The sequence below is a fragment of the Vitis vinifera genome, chromosome 3, assembly GCF_030704535.1.
Source record: "Vitis vinifera cultivar Pinot Noir 40024 chromosome 3, ASM3070453v1".
NCBI classification, from domain to species: domain Eukaryota; kingdom Viridiplantae; phylum Streptophyta; class Magnoliopsida; order Vitales; family Vitaceae; genus Vitis; species Vitis vinifera.
This window is the reverse complement of record NC_081807.1, coordinates 11,842,145-11,862,095: the sequence shown is the minus strand read 5'-3', so window position 1 is coordinate 11,862,095 and position 19,951 is coordinate 11,842,145. Positions and strand designations below refer to the sequence as shown.

General features: G+C 28.4%; 3 protein-coding genes and 1 long non-coding RNA gene across 5 annotated transcripts; 2 read left to right on the top strand and 2 right to left on the bottom strand.

Moving 5' to 3' along the window:
* The first annotated feature begins 312 nt into the window (after positions 1 to 312).
* LOC132253566 (uncharacterized) lies at positions 313 to 9,426 on the top strand. Its single transcript, XR_009465418.1, has 2 exons — positions 313 to 366; positions 9,288 to 9,426. It is a non-coding gene; the product is annotated as an uncharacterized LOC132253566 (long non-coding RNA).
* On the top strand, positions 5,219 to 8,332 carry LOC100855361 (auxin response factor 12). 2 transcript variants are annotated; one of them, XM_019218138.2, is made up of 5 exons: positions 5,219 to 5,324; positions 5,412 to 5,567; positions 5,665 to 5,749; positions 6,663 to 6,692; positions 7,970 to 8,332. In XM_019218138.2, exons 1-5 carry the CDS (start codon positions 5,301 to 5,303, stop codon positions 8,032 to 8,034), a joined length of 360 nt encoding a protein of 119 aa, XP_019073683.1. In that variant the 5' UTR covers positions 5,219 to 5,300; the 3' UTR covers positions 8,035 to 8,332. The 2 variants fall into 2 exon arrangements, with proteins under 2 accessions (XP_019073683.1, XP_019073684.1); XM_019218139.2 differs by lacking the exon at positions 6,663 to 6,692.
* Positions 9,427 to 11,701: 2,275 nt separating the features above from the next.
* LOC104878889 (wall-associated receptor kinase-like 1) lies at positions 11,702 to 14,621 on the bottom strand. Its single transcript, XM_010649799.1, has 3 exons — positions 13,769 to 14,621; positions 12,739 to 12,846; positions 11,702 to 11,718 (listed from the first exon to the last, which is right to left on the bottom strand). The coding sequence occupies exons 1-3, from the start codon at positions 14,619 to 14,621 to the stop codon at positions 11,702 to 11,704; spliced, it is 978 nt and encodes a 325-aa protein (XP_010648101.1).
* Positions 14,622 to 15,956: 1,335 nt separating this feature from the next.
* On the bottom strand, positions 15,957 to 18,095 carry LOC100241899 (L-type lectin-domain containing receptor kinase IX.1). The gene is given in 1 exon segment (XM_059735515.1): positions 15,957 to 18,095. A coding segment is annotated over 1 exon segment (2,139 nt).
* Positions 18,096 to 19,951: the final 1,856 nt, after the last annotated feature.

Below are 19,951 nucleotides of genomic sequence, written 5' to 3'. Positions count from 1 at the left end.
AAACATTTGCTTCTCTATTAATTTTAGAATGAATATGTTAATTAGGCCTTTAATTTACTCCCTTTCAGTAATGTGTATACCTGTTTTTTTAAAGGATATTAAGGCAAGTATAGATCACGCATGGCTGAAGTAAGCCTTGGTGTGCTTATGGATATTATGGATGAGGAATGGATGAGAGACACTCTACCTGTTGATGGTAAATTTTGTCCCTCTTCCAAATTTCACATGGTACACATAGACACAGGAAATAAATTTTCCTATATTCTTTTCATAGTCCACTTGTTTTAAGTTGTCATTCCTTTACCTTCACATATCTTCCATTGCCACCTATATTGGTTGCTCGAACTAAAGATACGGAAGACTCAAGTATGTCTTTACATATAACGCTTTATTAAATTGATGATATTTGGAAAATAGTTGGTTTTTGTTTTTGGATGCATATGTTAATACTCTTTTAATGCTTCATTTGCTATGGGTGTCTTTATCCATCAATAATCGTGATGATCAGATTACCAAATCATGATCAGATTAGATTACCAAATAGCATCTTATGTATTTTTTTAAAAAAAAAAAAAAAAATTGGACATATTTTGTATCTTGTGTGCAAGCTGGACTAGTAGGAAATATTGGGAAATTTCTTGAAAAATCGGTAAAAATACCGATAAACGCATGTTGTTGTGTTTCAAATCAAATGGGTTCTTCTTCCCTAGGCACTTAATTTTGTGGCTTTGAATGGGTCTTTGCCTCTTTCAATCGATTAAATGAAGGTGTGGAAATGGTAATATTTCATTTTTCTATTTGTTCTTGTTAGTTAAATTCTAATAATCTATTTTCCTCTTTTGGTCATGTAGAACATCATTGAATCAAGATTATGTTGATTTTGGTTTCACCTACATCAAACTTGAGATCCAAAACCTCAAAATTTCTACATATTAGATCTTTAATTATTGGGTACATTCTAGTTTGCTTTGTGATTTATTGAAGAAAAAGTGTGGATTGTGTGATGGTTGAAATATTTAGTTATTGGGTTTTTTGATTTTGAGTCTCAAAGGGACTTGTCAAGTTGTAAGCATTTGAAATTCTTTGGTTTCCATTTGAATTCTAGACATGTAAATGTGTTGCTCTGGTTTTTAGAGTTGTTTTGCTTCCCACATTCTTTGGCTTTGGTGAGATTGTTCAGAACAACTTTTTGGTGGTCAACAACATTTCATTGTCCTCAAATTCCAAGCTCCAAATGTGGAAAGACAAGTTCCTCAAATTTTATAAGGATAAGTTCTTTTTGTATGGAAAAATAATTTTAAAAAAATACCTTATATGAGCAGTTTTAGATGAAACCAGGTATAGTTTGCATTTACATAAATTTGGAGTTGTTTTAGTTCTTGCTAAATTTGTTCATTTATTTTTCCTATCCTCATTCAATATGATGTCATATTTATTTTTTTCCTGTACCTTTCTGTAGAGCTTGGTAATTCACTACAAGAAATAGGAGAATTAGCGACGAAGTTTTAATGTGGGGAAAAAAATTTGTCACTAAATGTTATTATTAGTGACAAAATTTAAAAATCGTCTCAAAATTTATTAGGTGCAACAAATTTAGTGACAAAAATGTAATTTTTGTCACAAAAAAATATTAACAATGAGAAAGTCATGCTAGTAAGTTATTCCTGAAATTTTTTTGCGACAAAAATGAATATTTAGTGACAATTATTTTGTCGTAAAATATATTTTTGCACAACAAAATATTTTATTGAAATTTTTGTTCCTAAAGAATATATAAAATTTTAGGGACAAAATTTTTTTGCCGCCTATTGTTATTTTGCAACATGGTATAAAATATTATTTTTAAATTTATTTCATATGATATATTAATAATTAAGATTAGATAATACTGTATAATATTCAAACATATTTTATTTTAATATCTTACAATCTACATATTTATTGAAAATATAAATTTTTTATTTTTATAATTATATATTGATTTAGGTCACACACATATGACTCTTAGTTGTTGGATTACATAAAATGAGTTGAATAATTTGATATAATACTTTTGTTTGTGAAATCCTTTTATATAAATTAGAATCTACATTTTATTACACATTAAATATATTTTTCAAATAATGTTACATTCGAGGATTAAAATGTTGTCAAATATCAAAAGCTTTCAATATTTCGCCATTTTTTCCAACCCCAAAATTCACTCCAAAATTTTGGAGTTGGGGATTCGAACCTCGATAAAAGTTTAAATATTCACCCACCCACCATCAAGATAACTTAATATTTGTTATATAGTATGACACCTATTAAATATAAAGACTTATAAATATAAAAAAATGAAAAATTTACATATGTATTAAAAAGAAATATTTTAATAAATAATTAATAATTATTTTATAATTAAATTAAAATATTCCAACATGAAAATAATCATAATAATTTTCTTTACAAATCTTTTTTTCTACATCATTAATATATTAATTAAATATTAAAAAAATTATATGTAATCATCATTTATTTTGTATTATTAAATACAATTGAATCAAATAAATTTTAATTTAATATTAAATATATTTTTTTCATTCAATTTAAAATTTGAATTCAATTTTTTTTAAATTATATCTTTTTATATTTATATTATTACTTATATTATATTAAATATATATATATATATAAAATATTAATAGGATTAAAAAGGACTAAAAATTTAAAAATTATTAAATATTAAATTAAAAATATTTATATATTTTTTATTAATAATATATAATATATTTTTTGCCATATGACTGCCCCAAAATTTGGGGCCAAATTTTTGGAGTTGAGGGGATTCGAACCCCCAACCAAAAAGTAAAAATGTTCACCCACCCACCATCAAGCTAACTTATCTTTGGATATTAAGAAATGATACCTATTAAGTATAAACACTTATAAACGAAAAAATGAAAAATTTATTTATGTATTAAAAAGAATTATTTTAATAAATAATTAATAATTATTCTATAATTAAATAAAAATATTCCAACATGAAAATAATCATAATAATTTTCTTCCCAAATCTTTTTTTCTAGATCATTAATATATTAATTAAATGTTAAAAAAATTACATATAATCATCATTTTATTTTGTATTATTAAATACAATTGAATCAAATGAATCTTAATTTAATATTAAAAATATTTTTTTAATTCAATTTAAAATTTGAATTCAATTTTTTTTATATTATATATTTTTATATTTATATTATATTAAATATATATTATATTTATAAAATATATAATATATAATATTAATTAATTTAATAGGATTAAAAGGACTAAAAATTTAAAAATTTAAAAATTATTAAATTAAAAATATATATATTAATATTTTGTTAATAATATATAATATAGTTTTCTTGCCAATTTAGAGTTGGGGGGATTCGATCCCCAACCAAAATGTTCATTTATTCACCCACCCATCAACAGGCTATCTTAACTTTTGCTATAAGGTATGACACCTATTAAATCTAAAGACTTATAAACAAAAAAATGAAAAAATTATGTATGAATTAAAAAGAATTATTTTAATAAATAATTAATAATTATTTTATAATTAAATAAAAATATTCCAACATGAAAATAATTATAATAATTTTCTTCACAAATTTTTTTTCTATATCATTAATATATTAATTAAATGTTAAAAATTATATATAATTATTATTTATTTTCTATTATTAAATATAATTGAATCAAATGAATCTTAATTTAATATTAAATATATTTTTTTAATTCAATTTGAAATTTGAATTCAATTTTTTTATATTACATATTTTTATATTTATATTATAGTAAATTTATATTATATGTATAAAATATATAATATTGATTAATTTAATAGGATTAAAAAGGACTAAAAATTTAAAAATGATTAAATATTAAATTTAAAATATTAATAAATTGTTTTTATATATTAATATTTTATATGCATATTTTATTAACAATATATAATATATTTTTTGCCATATGGTTGTCCCAAAATTTGGCTCCAAATTTTTGAAGTTGGGGGATTCGATCCCCCAACCAAAAAGTTTAAATGTTTAAACACCCACTCATCAAGCCAAGTTAACCTTTGTTAGATGATATTACACCTATTAAATATAAAGACTTATAAAATGAATCTTAATTTAATATTAAATATTTTAAAACTAAACATAATATAATCAAATGTAATAATATCGGAAAAAAAAATATTCTAGCACAAATGTTTGGGTTATAAATGTCTAGCTAGTCATATATAAGGTGAAAGATGAAAATAATTTATTACTAATATTATGTAAATCTTCTATCATAATATTCATTATTGATCCACTTTCAGAAAGTTTAATCTATCACTGATAAAATCTCCAACAATGCTACAATGAGACTAAAACAAAAATGGTTATATTATATTTAAAATTAATAAATTATTTTTATATACTATTAACAAAAATGACATATATTCCATGTATTCTCTACCTATACTTTCCTCCACATTAGCACTTGTAATCTTGAAATTTTTTTTCCTTCTCCTAATCCTTCCTAAGACTCGATTCCCTCCCTTAGTAGTATAAATTATTATTCTTAATAATTATTATTAATTAAAATTATATTATTTAATTATTTTATTGTGTAAAAAACTATAAGGTATTTAAAATCAAGGATAAATTTGTAAAACTATTAATAAAAGATAAAGATGTTACATATGAATGACAAATATATTTGTAGACTCTAAAATTTGTCATAATTTTATTTTGTATTGATTTTGAGTCCAATTTTATACTTAGTTTTCAATTTTAAGATTTTTTTATTGTTTTGGCCCACTCATCCTTTTAAATCTGCCAAATTTTATACTTAGTTTTTAATTTTAAGACTTTTAATTATTTTGATCCACTCATCCCTTTAAATTATTATTATTATTATTATTTGTAAACTCCAAAATTTGTCTTAATTTTATTTTGTATTGATTTTGAACTCATTTTTTTTATCTTTGTATTTCAATTTTAAATATATTTGATTTTTTTTTGCCCCCTCGTCCATTTTTAATTTTATTTTTTTGTTATTATTATTATTAGTTATTTTATTTTATTATTATTTTATTTTTCTCATTTTTCTTTATTTTATTATTATTATTTTATTATTTTTTCTCTCTCCTCACTTTCTCCCCCAAAACCCTAAATTCCCGCCGCCCCCCTTTCCCTTCTCTTCTTCCCTCCCTTCTTTCTTCTTTTTCCCTCCATTCTTCTTTTTTCAATTTTGAGACAGATGAAGTATATGCGCAGATGACGTTACAACCATTGAGTCCAGTAAGCTGCTTATTATTGATTCAATTAGATTTCTAATTTTTTGATTTTCAATTCTGCTTCAATTGTTTAAAATGGGCTTTTCTGTAGCAAGAGCAAAAGGATGCGTACCTCCCAGCAGAGTTGGGTGTGCCCAGCAAACAACCATCGAATTATTTCTGTAAAACATTGATAGCTAGTGACACAAGTACACATGGAGGCTTCTCTGTTCCTCGCCGAGCAGCTGAAAAAGTGTTTCCTTCTTTGGTAAATCTTTATTACAACTATATAATTTGATCATCCAGCTTTAGGTCTCTTGATTTTAAATGCCTTGCATTTCTAAGTTCACACTTTTGGCCTGCAGGACTTTTCACAACAGCCTCCAGCCCAAGAGTTAATTGCAAGGGATCTTCATGATAATGAATGGAAATTTAGGCATATATTTCGAGGTTAGTTTATTCGAAGTGTCTTTTTAAAAACTTAGGTTAATTCTCTATAGAATGGTTTATTTATTGTCTTTTTCTAATCTATTCCTATGGGCAGTAGGATAAGAATATCTAAGTTTGAACAACAAAATGAATGTCTCCACGGCATGAATTTGAAAATTTGGTATCATATATGGGTTGCAAGTTTTGGGTTATGTAGATGTCTATTGAATTCTTTGCCTTATTACTTACAAAGAAAATTTTCAGTCCCTCCCAAGTTCTACCTTCACAGCCATGTATCATTATTTCTTCTGGAAGTATTTGAGTTTAATAGATTTGTCCAAGTTTCTAAAACAGTATATGATCTAGCAGTCCTATATCTTCCTTTTTTGTTGCATTTTGGGTTTTTATCATTTGTTAGTTTTGCCTTAGGTTGGAGTGATCTCTTTGCTGCTGCCATCCTACACTTTTCCTCGATCTAGGAAAATCTATAAACGAATAGTAAAATGTAGAGAAGTTATGTAGTTAAGTTCACTACCATCAAATTGAGTGGGAACCCTGGTTGGTCATTAAGGGCTCATAAATTTCCATGTATCATTGGAGGGTAAAAATTTGATCACCCATTTCTTACAGAAGCACTACATATCTTCTAATATTTTTAAAAGAAGTCTTGTTGTCAACTGTGAATTGACCTAAAGAATTTAACTTTTTAAAGAAAATTTTGTTATCAGCTTTTAGAGTTGATGTAACGAATTTGAGTCTAGATGCATGGGTTGCTTGCTTAGATCAATAAAATTGCTTTATAAGGGAGTTGGGCTTCTTGTTTGTTCATAATATGTAGTCAAAGATGGTGCTCTACTTGTATTAAATATAAAATGCAGCAGTTAATTTCAAATCATGAACACTCTTTAGCAATGATGGATTTTTCTTCACACAGGTCAGCCCAAAAGGCATCTTCTTACAACAGGTTAGTGATTAATTTGGATATTATGTATAAATTTTGGGTTGAAATTTGGATAATTTTGGGATGTTATTTTGGATGGTTTAATTAAGTTAGTATATGTTTATTTTGTATTAATTAATTATTGTGTATTGAATTTGTATTTTAATTTTGGATATTAAATTTGGCCTTAATTAGATTTATTTTGATTTATTTCATTTTTTATTAAATATTAAGCTTAGATATTTATATTGGATAGTGGGCTTGGTTATTATTATTATTTCATTTGGGCTTAAATGTTTATATTGGGCTTGGGTTGTTATTATTATTTTATTTGGATTTGGATATTGGACTTAGTATTGTTGTTATTATTTCAGTTGGGCTTTAAGATATGCATTGGTTTGGGCCTTGGATATTTAACTTATTGATTTTGGGCTTTTGGTTATTTTTGGGTATTATTAGTGTTAAATTTGCATTTATTTGATTTGAATATTGTGTAAATTTTGGGTTGTTTTGATAATTGTATTTAGACTTTGGGTTAATTTGGACATTGGGTATATTTGGTTAATTTAAATATTGTGTGTGAATTTTGGGGTTAATTTGAATGTTAATTTGAATACTGTGTTTAAGTTTTTGGTCAATTTGAATATTGTGTGTAAAGGGGTTGGATTTAGATGATTTTGGGGTTTTATTTTGAATGATTTAATTTTAAGTTAACATGTTTTTAATTTGTATTGATTAATTATTGTGTATTGAATTTGTATTTTAATTTGAAATATTAAATTTGGGCCTAATTATTTTCATTTTTTGGATTTGGGCTTTGAATAATTGTATGGACTTTTGGGCTTGGACAGTTTTATTGAATATTGGGTTGAGATATTTATGTTGGATGTTGGGCTTGGATATTGTTATTATTATTTGATTTGGACTTTGGGTATTTATATTGGATAGTGGGTTTGGGTGTTGTTATTATTATTTGATTTGGGCTTGAACATTTGTATTGTATATTGGGCTTGTTGGGTTTGGATATTTATATTGGTTTTTTGGGCTTGGAACTCATTATTATTTCATGTGGGCTTTGGATATTTGTATGGAATTTTGGATTTGGGCTTGAACATTTATATTAGATATTGGGCTTGGGTTATTATTATAGCTTTTGGACTTTGGACATTTGCATTGGGCCTTAGGCATTTAATAAAAATAGGATGAGAGTTAGACATTTAAATTTTATTTGAATGTATTCATGGAACTTTTATTTATTCAATTAATTGTATCTCACACAATTTGACTTTCCTTGTTTGTAGAAAAAGAGTTGGAATTACAAAGGCAAACTAATGCTAGAAAGTGCTCAAGCCTTCATAGAGGTTGAAATATGAAAATAGCTGCGAGACTCAAGATTTGGATATATTAAGAGTCAAAGATCATGAACCTTGATTACCACATCCTTATCAAGATCTAGATGGATTGCATCAAATAAACCTCGAGAGTTTATGTATATTTTAGTTTTTTTACTTGTGTTTTTTTAATTTTATAAAATTTTGCACATGTAAATATTTTTAGTTTGTTATTTTTCTTTTTGTTTTGGAACTTATCATATTTTTCAAATATGGATTGTAATGTTTGGTACCTTTATTTGTATATGTGGATATAACAAATATTCTTTTGTATTGGTGGCAATATCATCAATTATGTATTTGACCTATCTTATCACATAATTTAATTATTAAATCAGGTGTTATAATTTTATAAAACTTAATCAATATAATATTAATTGAATAAGATATGATTTAATTTTAAATTATATATATATATATATATATATATATATATATATATAATTTTAACCATTGGTAACAAAATAAGGTTTTGTATCAAAATCTATTTAGTAACAAAAATATCAATTTTGTTGTTTTTTTTTTTACCAATTGGCGACAACTTAATTTTCACTTAGTATATTTAGCAACAAAGTTTTTCATCATAAAAAATTATTAGACACAATTTTTTTTGCCTCTATATAATTTTCGAGACGAAATATTTAATTCGTTGCTAAAACTTTTCGCGACGAGGAATTGGCGACGTCCATGAAACAAAAGAATTTTCATCGCAAAATCTATTTGGCGACAATATTATTATCTTCTGCGACAAAATTTATTGTCACTAATAATCAATTTTATTGTAGTGATAAACTATAGCTGGTTGTGTTGTCATTTTTTTCTTGGTCTTTCTAAGCAATCAAATGAAGCTATCTTTGACTTGTATAGTCTGATGGAAACCTTGGACATTTCAGGGAAAGTGTTAGGTTAAAAAATCATAATAATGATCTAAATAGTTAAATATCTTGGTTGAGGTTGGATCAAAACAATAACTTCATTAGGTTAAAATGATTTATGTTTTAGGTTTTGCTCCTAGGTTTAGCCTTCATATGTTTTTTCTATATCAATATTTTAATATTTGAGAGTTGGTTTGTTTATCTGTGTTATTAAGAAATAATCTATTATTGTCTAATAAAGGTGTAGTGGCTAGCTTGCTATTAAAATTCTTCATAAAGCTTGATATTTGATTGCTCCTCATTATACATTTTTCTTTTTAATTTGTTAATATGCTCTATATTTTTTGCTACAGATTCGAAGTTTGGGTGTTGGAAATTTAAGGCTTTCCTATAAAGTAATGCTTCAAGATGGAGGCAAGAGACTTGGTTGTAGATATATACATGAGCAACTTAATTTAAGTTTATGTATATTGTCTTATAGTGTGTTTTTAATTTCGTTGTATATCATATGAGTTTCTTCTATATAGAGAAATTGGGGATAACTTTAAACAAGTTCATTGATTTGTGCTTTAATTAATAATTAAATGTATATTAAATATGTTTTGATTATATATAAAATCATGATAATTTGATTTTCATTATCATTCTTAAATAATATCAAATTGATTATACATGGCAACAGGTTCAATTTTTCATATTAAAAAATAATTTTAAAATTTTTCGAGGGGAACCTTCACAGTTTTACTTTTTCCCTACATTGACATATATAAGCCAATTATGATATATATAAAATCTAACCTTGACATATGTATCTAAAAGCCTTGATATATAATACCTAACCTTGATATTCGTTGGACTAATCTTAACAAAAGAGTGAGTTAACATTGACATAAGATTAAGTAATCTTGATATAAGTTGAATCCAACCTTAACATATATGAAATAAACATTGACATATCATATACTAATAAGATTTCATCATTTGTAAAAATAAAGAAATCTTAACATATGTATATGTTAAGTTACCTTTAAACTTTTCTTGTCACTGGTGTAGATAACATATATGAACAATAACCTACCTTCATAGATATACCTTACATTGACAGTGAAAAACTATCAACAAAGGCTTCTTTTCTTGTAGTGTGCCAACATTAATCCTATTAGGAAGTGTCCAAAATTCCTAATTAGTATAGAATTTTTTTTTTTTTGTAAAGAATATTTCTAGGTTGATATATTATTATAATATTAGATTTTCTTATAGAATAAGGAAGGTTGTTGGAAATATCTCCATAAATATTCTAGGTCATGAGGGGAAAAAGTTATGAGATAGATATGGGCTTGTAAAGACTATACGAAGTGGATAGAGATGTGAGGAAGAACGGAAGGTACCCGGTGGAGTGAGAGGGCTTGTGGTAGGGTAGGGATACGAAGAGTGGGGAAACATGGGATGTTTCGGAAACCCAACAATTGTATCTGGTTACGTCCTCTATAATGTTTTGGTTCTATCCTCTATAATGTTCTCTATTGTATAGTGGAATGATCCTTTCTCATTCGTGGACATAAGCATGGTTGGTCAAAGCATATTAAAACCTTGTGTACCGTATGTGTTATTGTTTTATTTTTGTGTTCTTGATTAACGATGTTTGCATGAAAGCTTCCATCATCGTAACAAATCCAAAATTGCTAAAATAGTTGATCTTAGGAGTACTGGCATTTCACTTGTTCCTTTTGTAAAAGAAACACCAATGTTGATACTACAACTATCATTTTTGCTTCTATATTTTTATGGGAATACTACATCTATAGTTCTATGTAGGTTCTCTTTCAAACTTGGTTATTGGATTCTATGTGCTATCATTTATAGAACATAGGATGAGTGCGAACTGGTTGGTCTGAGTTCAAACTTGACTTGAAAATCATAGGCTAATCTAGCCTTTTGACCCAGCTCAAGCTAACCTAGCCAAGGATTGAAAATATTTGATTTGTCAAAATTAGAAACTTGCCAAAAGGAGAATAAAAGGTTATGGTTTAGATTTTGCCAACCTTGGGGTTAAGGTTTAAACTTTGGTTGTGCTTAATTGAGCTTGTGAGCTAAAAGATTGTGGTTGAGATGGTCAATTTGTTAGACATGACTAAAGTTTCAAATCTTTGACTCAACTTATATAAGGAATTTTACAATAGAGCTTTTGTATTGAGAAACTACAAAACATTTGCCACGAGCTTTAAGCTATGTCTCATTCCTAGAAATTTTAAGGAAAAGAAAATATAACATTTTTTATTTTATTCATGTTTCTTGTATTAAAAAGACCTAGATAGAAAATTTAATTGTAGAGGATTGCAATTTGTTTGAACTTTTCTCATTTTTATAAAAATAAGAAGGCAATCTTTTTTAGTACTTTTTCTCTATCAATCATTTCCTTTTTTTTCCTCACTTTTTTTGGGGTAACATTAGATATGAAGAAAAAAAATTATTTTCCTTCCTTTACTACTTTCCATGAATGAAATATATCCTTATAAAAAAAAATATTCTTAATATAATTTTTAACCAAATTTATGAAAGTATAAAGTAATAATTTTATCTATGTTGAGGAGTGTTTTTGAAAGCCCTCACAAAAATTAGTTTTGAAAAACTATCATTGAAAACTGTTTTTTTTAGACTAAAAGTTCTTGAAATTGTCTTCACTTATTTTCTATGTTTTTAAGTACTTTTTTAAAATAACTTTTATATATAGTACTTTACTTTCAATCATTCTCCATATTTTGTATAATTATTTGTTTAAACAGCCTTCAAAAAACAAGTAGGAGTAATTGAAAGTAATTAAAATATATTTTCAAAAAACATTTTGTTTTATGGTTGTCGAAAATGTTTTCCTATTTTTTATGTTTATTTTTGTTATTAAAAGTAGCAAACTATTTTTTTAAATAGCTTCCAAACATACCCTTTAATTATTATTATTTTAAAAAAATAGAAAGCTTGCTATTTTGTGTATGTTAAATAACTCATTAAATAATAATACTCGTCTTCTTTTAATTTTCAATAAGATAGTCAGAGTATTTTAATTTTTATTCCCTTTCAAACTTGTAGACGTATGGTTAAGTTAATCTTAATTTAATTCTCTTTCTAATACATTTCCTCTTTTTTTTTTTTTAACAGAAAAAATAATGATATCTTCTATATAAAATATATAGAAACTCTTATAAAAAAAAGTATGAAATTTAGGTGAAGTTTGTTTTGTTACTTAATTTTAAATAAAACTTAAAATTAAATAGTGTTTGATAGTATTAAGTATTAGATTATTTGTTTTTATAATATTTTATTTCTATTAAGCATTAAAATATAAAGAAAAATCAACACGTTATTTTTTCCATTAAAAAAGAAATAAAATATTTTGACATTTTTTATTCAATAAAAAATTTATAATAAGTTATGTAAAAGTAAAAAAATCAAATAACTTAAAATCTGAAAGCATATTTGCTTTCATAAGAAAAACTAAAAAAATAAGCACCCTCTTAGTTTATGTTTTCAAATAATTATTTAAAATTTTAAAATTTTGAATCATTAATTTTTTAATAAAATACTTCAATAACACCTTAATAATAATAAATAATGAAAAATATGGTTTAAAATTTAATTAATGATTCTAGTCGTACTTATGGCAAAATTTCAAAACTATGGTTCATAGGTATCCTATGATAATAGTATGGATTCTAAAATTTGATTTTGATTTTTATTTTTTCTAATGTGTAGTTTTAAGAGTAGAGGAAAGAGAGAAAAAGATAGAAAAAGATAGAAGATGGAACATACCTGGTAACACCATTATGTGACGTTGTTCGCTTTCATCTAAATAGATAGGATGAGTTGCATTCATTATGGCCCTCGTCCTATTAGCCAATAGCTTATCAAGAGTTTCACCTTCATGTTCAAATTAAGAAATGATTCAACAACCTTAGCTCTTACTCTATCAAGTGATTAAAAAACAATTAAATAGAAAGAACTACTCAGATAAAAATAAAAATAAAAAGGAAAATTATGTTTAAGAGAGCATGGGAGGACTATTTGAAAACAAAAAAAAACTTACTTTTACAAATTTATCAAAATAATATTTTTATATTTCCAAGACTCCTCGTAGGCTCTTTCACTGAAGAATAGGAAGTAAGTCTCAACCTCGGGTAATAACACACGTACGAGAAGAAACACTTTTTATAACATCTACTAAAAAAATGTTATACCCTTTAAATATTCCTTATTGATGTCATAAACTTTGAATATTCCTTATCGTTATGATTTTTGAATACATTGGAAAAATGGGTATGAAAAAAATTATAAAAATTTGATTTTTATTTGTATAGAAATGAAGAACATTGTTTAAAATTAATGAGATTGTAAGTGAAAAAATATTTAGCTTTGAAGGGAGAAGAAAGAACATGAAGGAAAGATTGGCCCTTGATCAACTCCTTTATCCCTCATTTTTTATTTTATTTCATAATATTTAAATTATTTTTATAAATATTAATAATTTTAAAGAGTCTTTGATACATATTTTTTTATTTTTAGGATTTTTATTTTATAATTTTTTTAAAAAATAATTTAACTTTGAAAGTCTTCAAAGTATGAAATTTTATTTATAAAAGAAATATAAAATATTTTCATTGAGGGTAATTTTGGTGTTTTTTTAAAAAAAAAAATTGTAAAGAATCTTATTTTAATAAGATTGTAAAAGTGAGATTTAAAAAAATAAAATAAAATAAAATAAAACTCCCTTGTTCTCCTAAACATAATTTTTCCAAAAAAATAATAAATAAAATAAAATAGCACTCCTCTGTAGATTGTGTACCTTCACATCCTTGGGGAAGATAAGGGTTGCCTTCATATACCGGGGGACAGCTGCAGGTGAGACTTGAGGTTTGAGTGTCAGTTGAACAAATGGTATTCTCGCCACAAAAACTTGTGGATGTGTTGAGGTTTGAGGTGGAGGCATCGCACGTTGCGTTGTATATCCGCCAGTCCAGCACTGCTGGAACGTATTCCATATCTTTCATCGTATGTGGATCTGGTACATTTGAGATGAACCATTCTTGGTCCACCATGAACGCGTATTTGCATGGTTCTTGCTCATCAGCACTACCTTCAGGAAAGGTGTCTAAATTTGCAGTGAAGGACAGGAGGCCTGGAGGGACTTGGGTTTGGCAACACTCCAAGCCATAGCAGCTGGCATTCTTTGCCGCAGTTGGGACGTCCTTTTTGCAGAGGGTCATGCATCCCCCGATTACTGTATCATCCTGCATAAAGTAGGCCATGGCGCTGCAGCCCACAGCAGTGAATCTAGTGTAGGTGTTGGAGAATGAAAAGGGGCCTCCCTCCCACCACTGCGTGTCATTTGATGGTTTGCCGGAACAATTCTGAGAAAGGAGTACTGGGTTGTTGACCCGGACGGTGCCATGTAATGAAACATTGAGCACCTCCAGATTTACTCCTTTCAGGAAAGGCTTAGGAGGGTCGGTAGAGTTGTTGCAAGTTACTTCGAACCATTCATCGAAGTAGCAACCAGAAGATCCAATTCCGAAGGGGTATGGAATGTCAACGTCTCCACACCACTCTTGACAACCAGGCTTCGCTTGAGTTGCTGCTAATCCTTTGCTTAGCCATAGTAACAAGGAGATCTGAAGCAGCCACTGAACGGTTCTCATCATTCTTAGGTTGTTTGTTGAATTGCGATTCATACACAGCAAAGTAAAATATCCTCAAAAAAATTTACTCCATGTATCTCTTACTAGTCAACTGAGGAAATCAAACCTGGTCGTCCTTTTCTATGCTTTTTGTTCTTGTACCACATAGAAATTCCCGGAGAAAAAGGATGAATTGGTTGGATAAAATACTTTGCATCACCCAACTGGGACTACACGACGAATAGTGAGTTCGAACAATGTCCTTGTAATTGATGGATGCTTGGTAGCAACTTTCTATGTAGGGAGTCCTTTGCAAGGAAGTGGCGAAGATATCTCCTAGGTTAATATTGCTGATAATTTGGATGCAGGCCCAGTCTTTTGATGGACCAGCTCTTTGGTTGAGATCTTCAGAAAGTGATTGGAAATTGAGCGCAACAATAGGAATTAATAATAGATATTTATGTTCATATTTGAATTTACTAATTAAAAAAAATACATATTAATAAAAATAAATATAGGAAATAAATAATAAATTTATTAAATTATTGTAAGGGTTGATTACAATTTTAAAATTTGCTAATTTGATATATTGTTATGGTCAATCCTTTTACATTATTTATAATGTATTTATACTGTCCTATTATAATTAGTTCAATACAATGAACTCTATTTTATTTTATTTTCTTTTTATGATAGAAAATTTGAAGTATATAATTAAAATGTATGTCATTCAATTACAATTTTAAGCATTATTCTTTTTTAAAGCCGTGAATGAAATTTGTATCAAATATATAAGATTGAGATATAAACTTTTCTAATTTAAAGTATGATATTTATTTTAAAATAATATAGATATGTAATGTAATAAAATTTGTACACACGAATTTTAATTAATAAAATTCAAAAATAAGGAATTATCAACAAATTTACACTTTTCTCCTTCTTTTGTTTTTTTTTTCTTATAGAAAAGGATAGATTAAATTTAAAATTCAAATAATTATATGAATTTAAATTTTTTTATTTTTTTATTTTTATAAATTTAAGACTTAATTATTTTGTAGTTATGACATATATCATAAAATTGGAGCCTCCCCTTCTTTGGTGTTTATAAATGCCCCACTTCCATACTTAGCTTTTTTACATCTTTATACAGGATTGTGATTGATATAAGAACCCCATTTGAATATGATTATTATTTTTAAAAAAATTTATGAAATCAAATTTTAAAAAATTTTAAATTAATTTTGTAAGTTTATATTGTTTATATCAGATTTACCATAAATTATATGGAAGATACTACTAGTTTCAGAAAACAGAAATCCATCCATACACGGTGACGAGCACTACACATTGCTTTCAGAAGTAAACTAAACACTTCAAATGCATAGCAAACTGAAACCAGACAAACTTATGAAGAACTGAGTGATTGTGCAGCAGAGATGCAGATGGAGAAGAAGTTGAAGAAGATGTGAAGTTAGATGAGTTTGTGCCAGCAGAAAAGCTTGGAAGCCGGGATTAGCCTCTCTCAGAAATGGTAACAGTGTAGGATGCTTGAAGTGAAAAGGCATATGTATTTTCTGGAGGAGCATAATACATTGGCACAGGCATGTTTGAAGGGAGAACAGGCAATGAAGCTTCATAATTAAGGACATTAACTGCTTGCCTTATTGCAGGCCGAATATTGCAGTCTGGGTGAGCACACCAAAGCCCCACAATCATCAGGCGTTCAATTTGTTTCTCGTCAAAGTCTGCACATAATCTTGGGTCAGCTGCTTCAAGAAGCTTTCCTACTCCATAAAGGGTCCAAACCCACTCCACCAATTTGATCTGATTTTCCTTGGCTTTTGGCTCCACAGATTTTCTTCCACAGCAAATTTCCAAAGCAACAACTCCAAAACTGTAGACATCGGATTCCTTGCTAGCATTGCCTTTCATAAGACATTCAGGAGCCATGTACCCCATAGTCCCTGCCAAAACTGTGGTTTGTGACCTTTTCCCATGATCAACAAGTCTGGCTAGCCCAAAATCACTAAGCTTCGCGTTGAAATCTGTATCCAGCATCACGTTACTCGATTTTACATCTCTGTGCACAACACATTGTTCCCATTCTTCATGCAGGTAGAGCAACGCTGAGGCCAATCCGGTAGCAATTTTGTACCTCATTGCCCATGTCAACAAGGTTTTTCCTTCAAATAAACAAGAGGCCAAACTACCATTTGGCATGAAGTCGTATACCAATAGAAGCTCTCTTTTTTTATGGCTCCAGCCCATTAGCTGCACCAGGTTCCGATGCCTCAATCTACTGATGATCTTTACTTCAGATGCATACTCTTTTACCCCTTGTTCAGACCCTCTTGAGACCCTCTTAACAGCAATGTAGGAGCTTGGATTCCGCAAGAAACCTTTATAAACCCCACCAAACCCTCCCTCTCCAAGCTTCTCTGCCTCTGCAAAGTTATTTGTGGCAAGAACCAACTCTTGACGCGTAAACTTCCGAGGCCCAGTACCCGTTGCAAAATCTTCAACCATGGACAGGTCAAAATCAGGATCTTCTACCCCTTTCTCACTTATCCCTTTCTTCCACAAGCAAAAGAAAACCATTCCCAACCCGGCCACCAGGGCACAAACGCCAAAACTCAATCCCACCACTACTCTATCAGAGATTTGTAAATCTGATGAACGGAAACTCCATGAGTAAATGACGTTTATCTCGTACGAATTTTTTCTTGCACTTGAGAAGCCAATAGTAACGAATTCGGGCAAGTAATTGCTCAGATTAACTTTGTAATAGAGGCTTTGTGGAGTGGTGTTATCATACAAATCATCAGTGCCAAAGATAACACTCAGATTTTTTGAACTAGAAGCGTAACTGATGGAAACATGATTTATTTTTCCTCCCAGAGTATGACTCCATGTCATGTTTTCCACAGATTTCATGGAGTTAATATTGATACCAACATGATCATGTTTTGGATCCCAATCATTTGGATAAGTATCAAACTCCACTGCAAAAAAGTGATTTTCTGTTGAGTTTAGTGCCTGCTGGTTGTTAGACACGAGACCCAGGCCGCTGCCTCCTGTCACAACTGAAGGCAGTTGGGTACCGTATGGAGCAAGAAAGAATGCGAGTCCCTCACCATGAAAATAACCTAGGGAATCAATTCCAAATGAGAAATTGGTAGAGAAATCAACCATCCTTGTCGAGGCCTTATCCCAAAGGTGAAACGGCTCACGATATGTAGCTCGACCCCAACTATCATTCATCTTTTTCTCCTGCTGGTTTCTGGTGAGGTAGATGGCTTTATCACCAGAATAAGAAGCCTGCCCCTCAAAATGAATTTGATTACCATTAGGATCAAAATCATTAAAACTGAAAGATAATGATGAATTCGTAGAAGGGATCTTTAGAGACAATAAAAAGGAGACCACGAAGATATGGAGTAAAGGAAGTGTACTTGAATGGACTTGGGCAATACCAGCGTTGCAGACAGCCATGGTTGGAAGGATGGTTGAGTTTGAGAGTTGCAGATTGCTAAATAATTTATAGTCGCAAGAGGCTTCCAAAATTGTCTAAATCCATTAACAATTTATTTTTACTAAAATATATCATTGCATTCAAAAAATCTGCTTGTACCTTCCCAAAAGTCAATCCAAATAGCAACCCAGTAAAAGTTTCCAAAAAATTCTTTTTAGTCTTCAAAAAGTTAAAGAAATATTTTTAGTTTCCAAAAAGTGAATTCATTTTTGAAGACAAATAAAGGCAAGAATATTAATTAAAAAAAAGAAAAGAAAAGAAAGAAAAGGATCCAACAACAAAGGAGAATGCAAACAAACATAAGGCCAAACTTTTAACCCTTCAATATCAAACAAAATTAATGTTACAAGAACCCCTTATTATAAGAGAAACCAGCTTTACTATTAGTTGATCTTTAGTTTTTTTTTATGGAGATAATTTGTCGTCATAGCTTGAATTGACGACGCATGTCTTCTTCATTATAGATTGCTTCTATGATGAATTTTGCTAACATTATAGAAGAAATCTAAAAAATCAACCCTCTATAAAGCATATCATTATTGCCTTCTAGAAATACAAAATCGATCAAGTTAGATAGGAGAAGTTTTTCCTTTTTATTTTATTTATTTATTTTATTTTTATTTTTTGTAATTTTTTAGAAGATCAAAACATTGCACCTATTATAGGACACCAAGTGACATTTTCATCAGTATCAAATAAGGTTAAAGTAGCATTGTGAGTTTTATCAACACTTGTAAGTCTTGACATATACATGTATTAATACGATGAACCGTGAAAGTGAATAAAAAATGATGAATTATTTATTAAAATACAAAATGTAAGAATATAACTAGCTCATGGATATTTTCTTCCATGATTAATAAACAAAATCACTCTTATTGCCTCTCTCTCTCTCTCTTAATTCAAAGAAAATAAATTAAAGGAATATTTTGAAATGGACCAAAAAAATCGATTTCTTGACAACATTTAACCATGTGATCACGAGTTAGAAGAGTTAACATGGCAATGGTGGCTTTTAGGGTTAGGTGCACGAGAATGAAATTATGAATTTTAAGATTTTCCTTAGCATTGTATTTTTTTAACTTTGTTTTTTTTAGAAGTTATCTCTTATGCATTAAGGATATTCCAGGTAATAATTAAGAATATTCAATAAGTCAAATATCCTTTAAATGAACTTCTAATATTTACCAGGTAATAATTAAGAATATTCAATAAGTCAAATATCCTTTAAATGAACTTCTAATATTTACGGAGAAAAATGATAAATTAGTCCGATAAGATACTTTACAGCACCGAACTGGGACTACACGACGAATAGTGAGCTCGAAAAATGTCTTTGAAATTGATGGACGCTTGGTAGCAACTTTCTATGTAGGGAGTCCTTTACAAGGAAGTGGCGAAGATACTTCCTAGGTTATGTTATTAAGAATTCTGATAATTTGGATGCATGCCTAGTCTTTTGATGGGAAATTGCACGCAATAACAGGAATTAATACTAGATGAGATGATTTAATAATCAAATAATTGAATGACAATTTGTTTTATAGACTTAAAAAGAAACCTTTTATCTGATTCTGGTAACACAATTATGCAATGAATAGAAACCGAGTGGAAGAGTTCTACACACAGCAGCCAAGTTGAAACTGAGATTCAGTCTCTCCTCATATGTTCAAATTTCACATACCCAGAAAGAGAAATGTTATTAGTTATTGATTCAGTAACATAAAATCAAAATTCTATGATGAGTATATTTTCAGAACTGGTGGAAAAGGTTATGGAGGCTTTCATGGATGTGTGTATGGAGCTAATTATTAAG

Bases quoted from the DNA above. Each gene is read 5' to 3' on its own strand.
- LOC100855361 (XM_019218138.2), top strand. From the start codon at position 5,301: ATGACGTTACAACCATTGAGTCCA. The intron at 5,325-5,411 runs GTAAGCTGCTTA...GCTTTTCTGTAG, and splicing joins CGTTACAACCATTGAGTCCA to CAAGAGCAAAAGGATGCGTA. The intron at 5,750-6,662 runs GTTAGTTTATTC...TTCTTCACACAG, and splicing joins ATTTAGGCATATATTTCGAG to GTCAGCCCAAAAGGCATCTT.
- LOC104878889 (XM_010649799.1), bottom strand. From the start codon at position 14,621: ATGAGAACCGTTCAGTGGCTGCTTCAGATCTCCTTGTTACTATGGCTA. The intron at 12,847-13,768 runs GTACACAATCTA...TTGAACATGAAG, and splicing joins TCTTCCCCAAGGATGTGAAG to GTGAAACTCTTGATAAGCTA.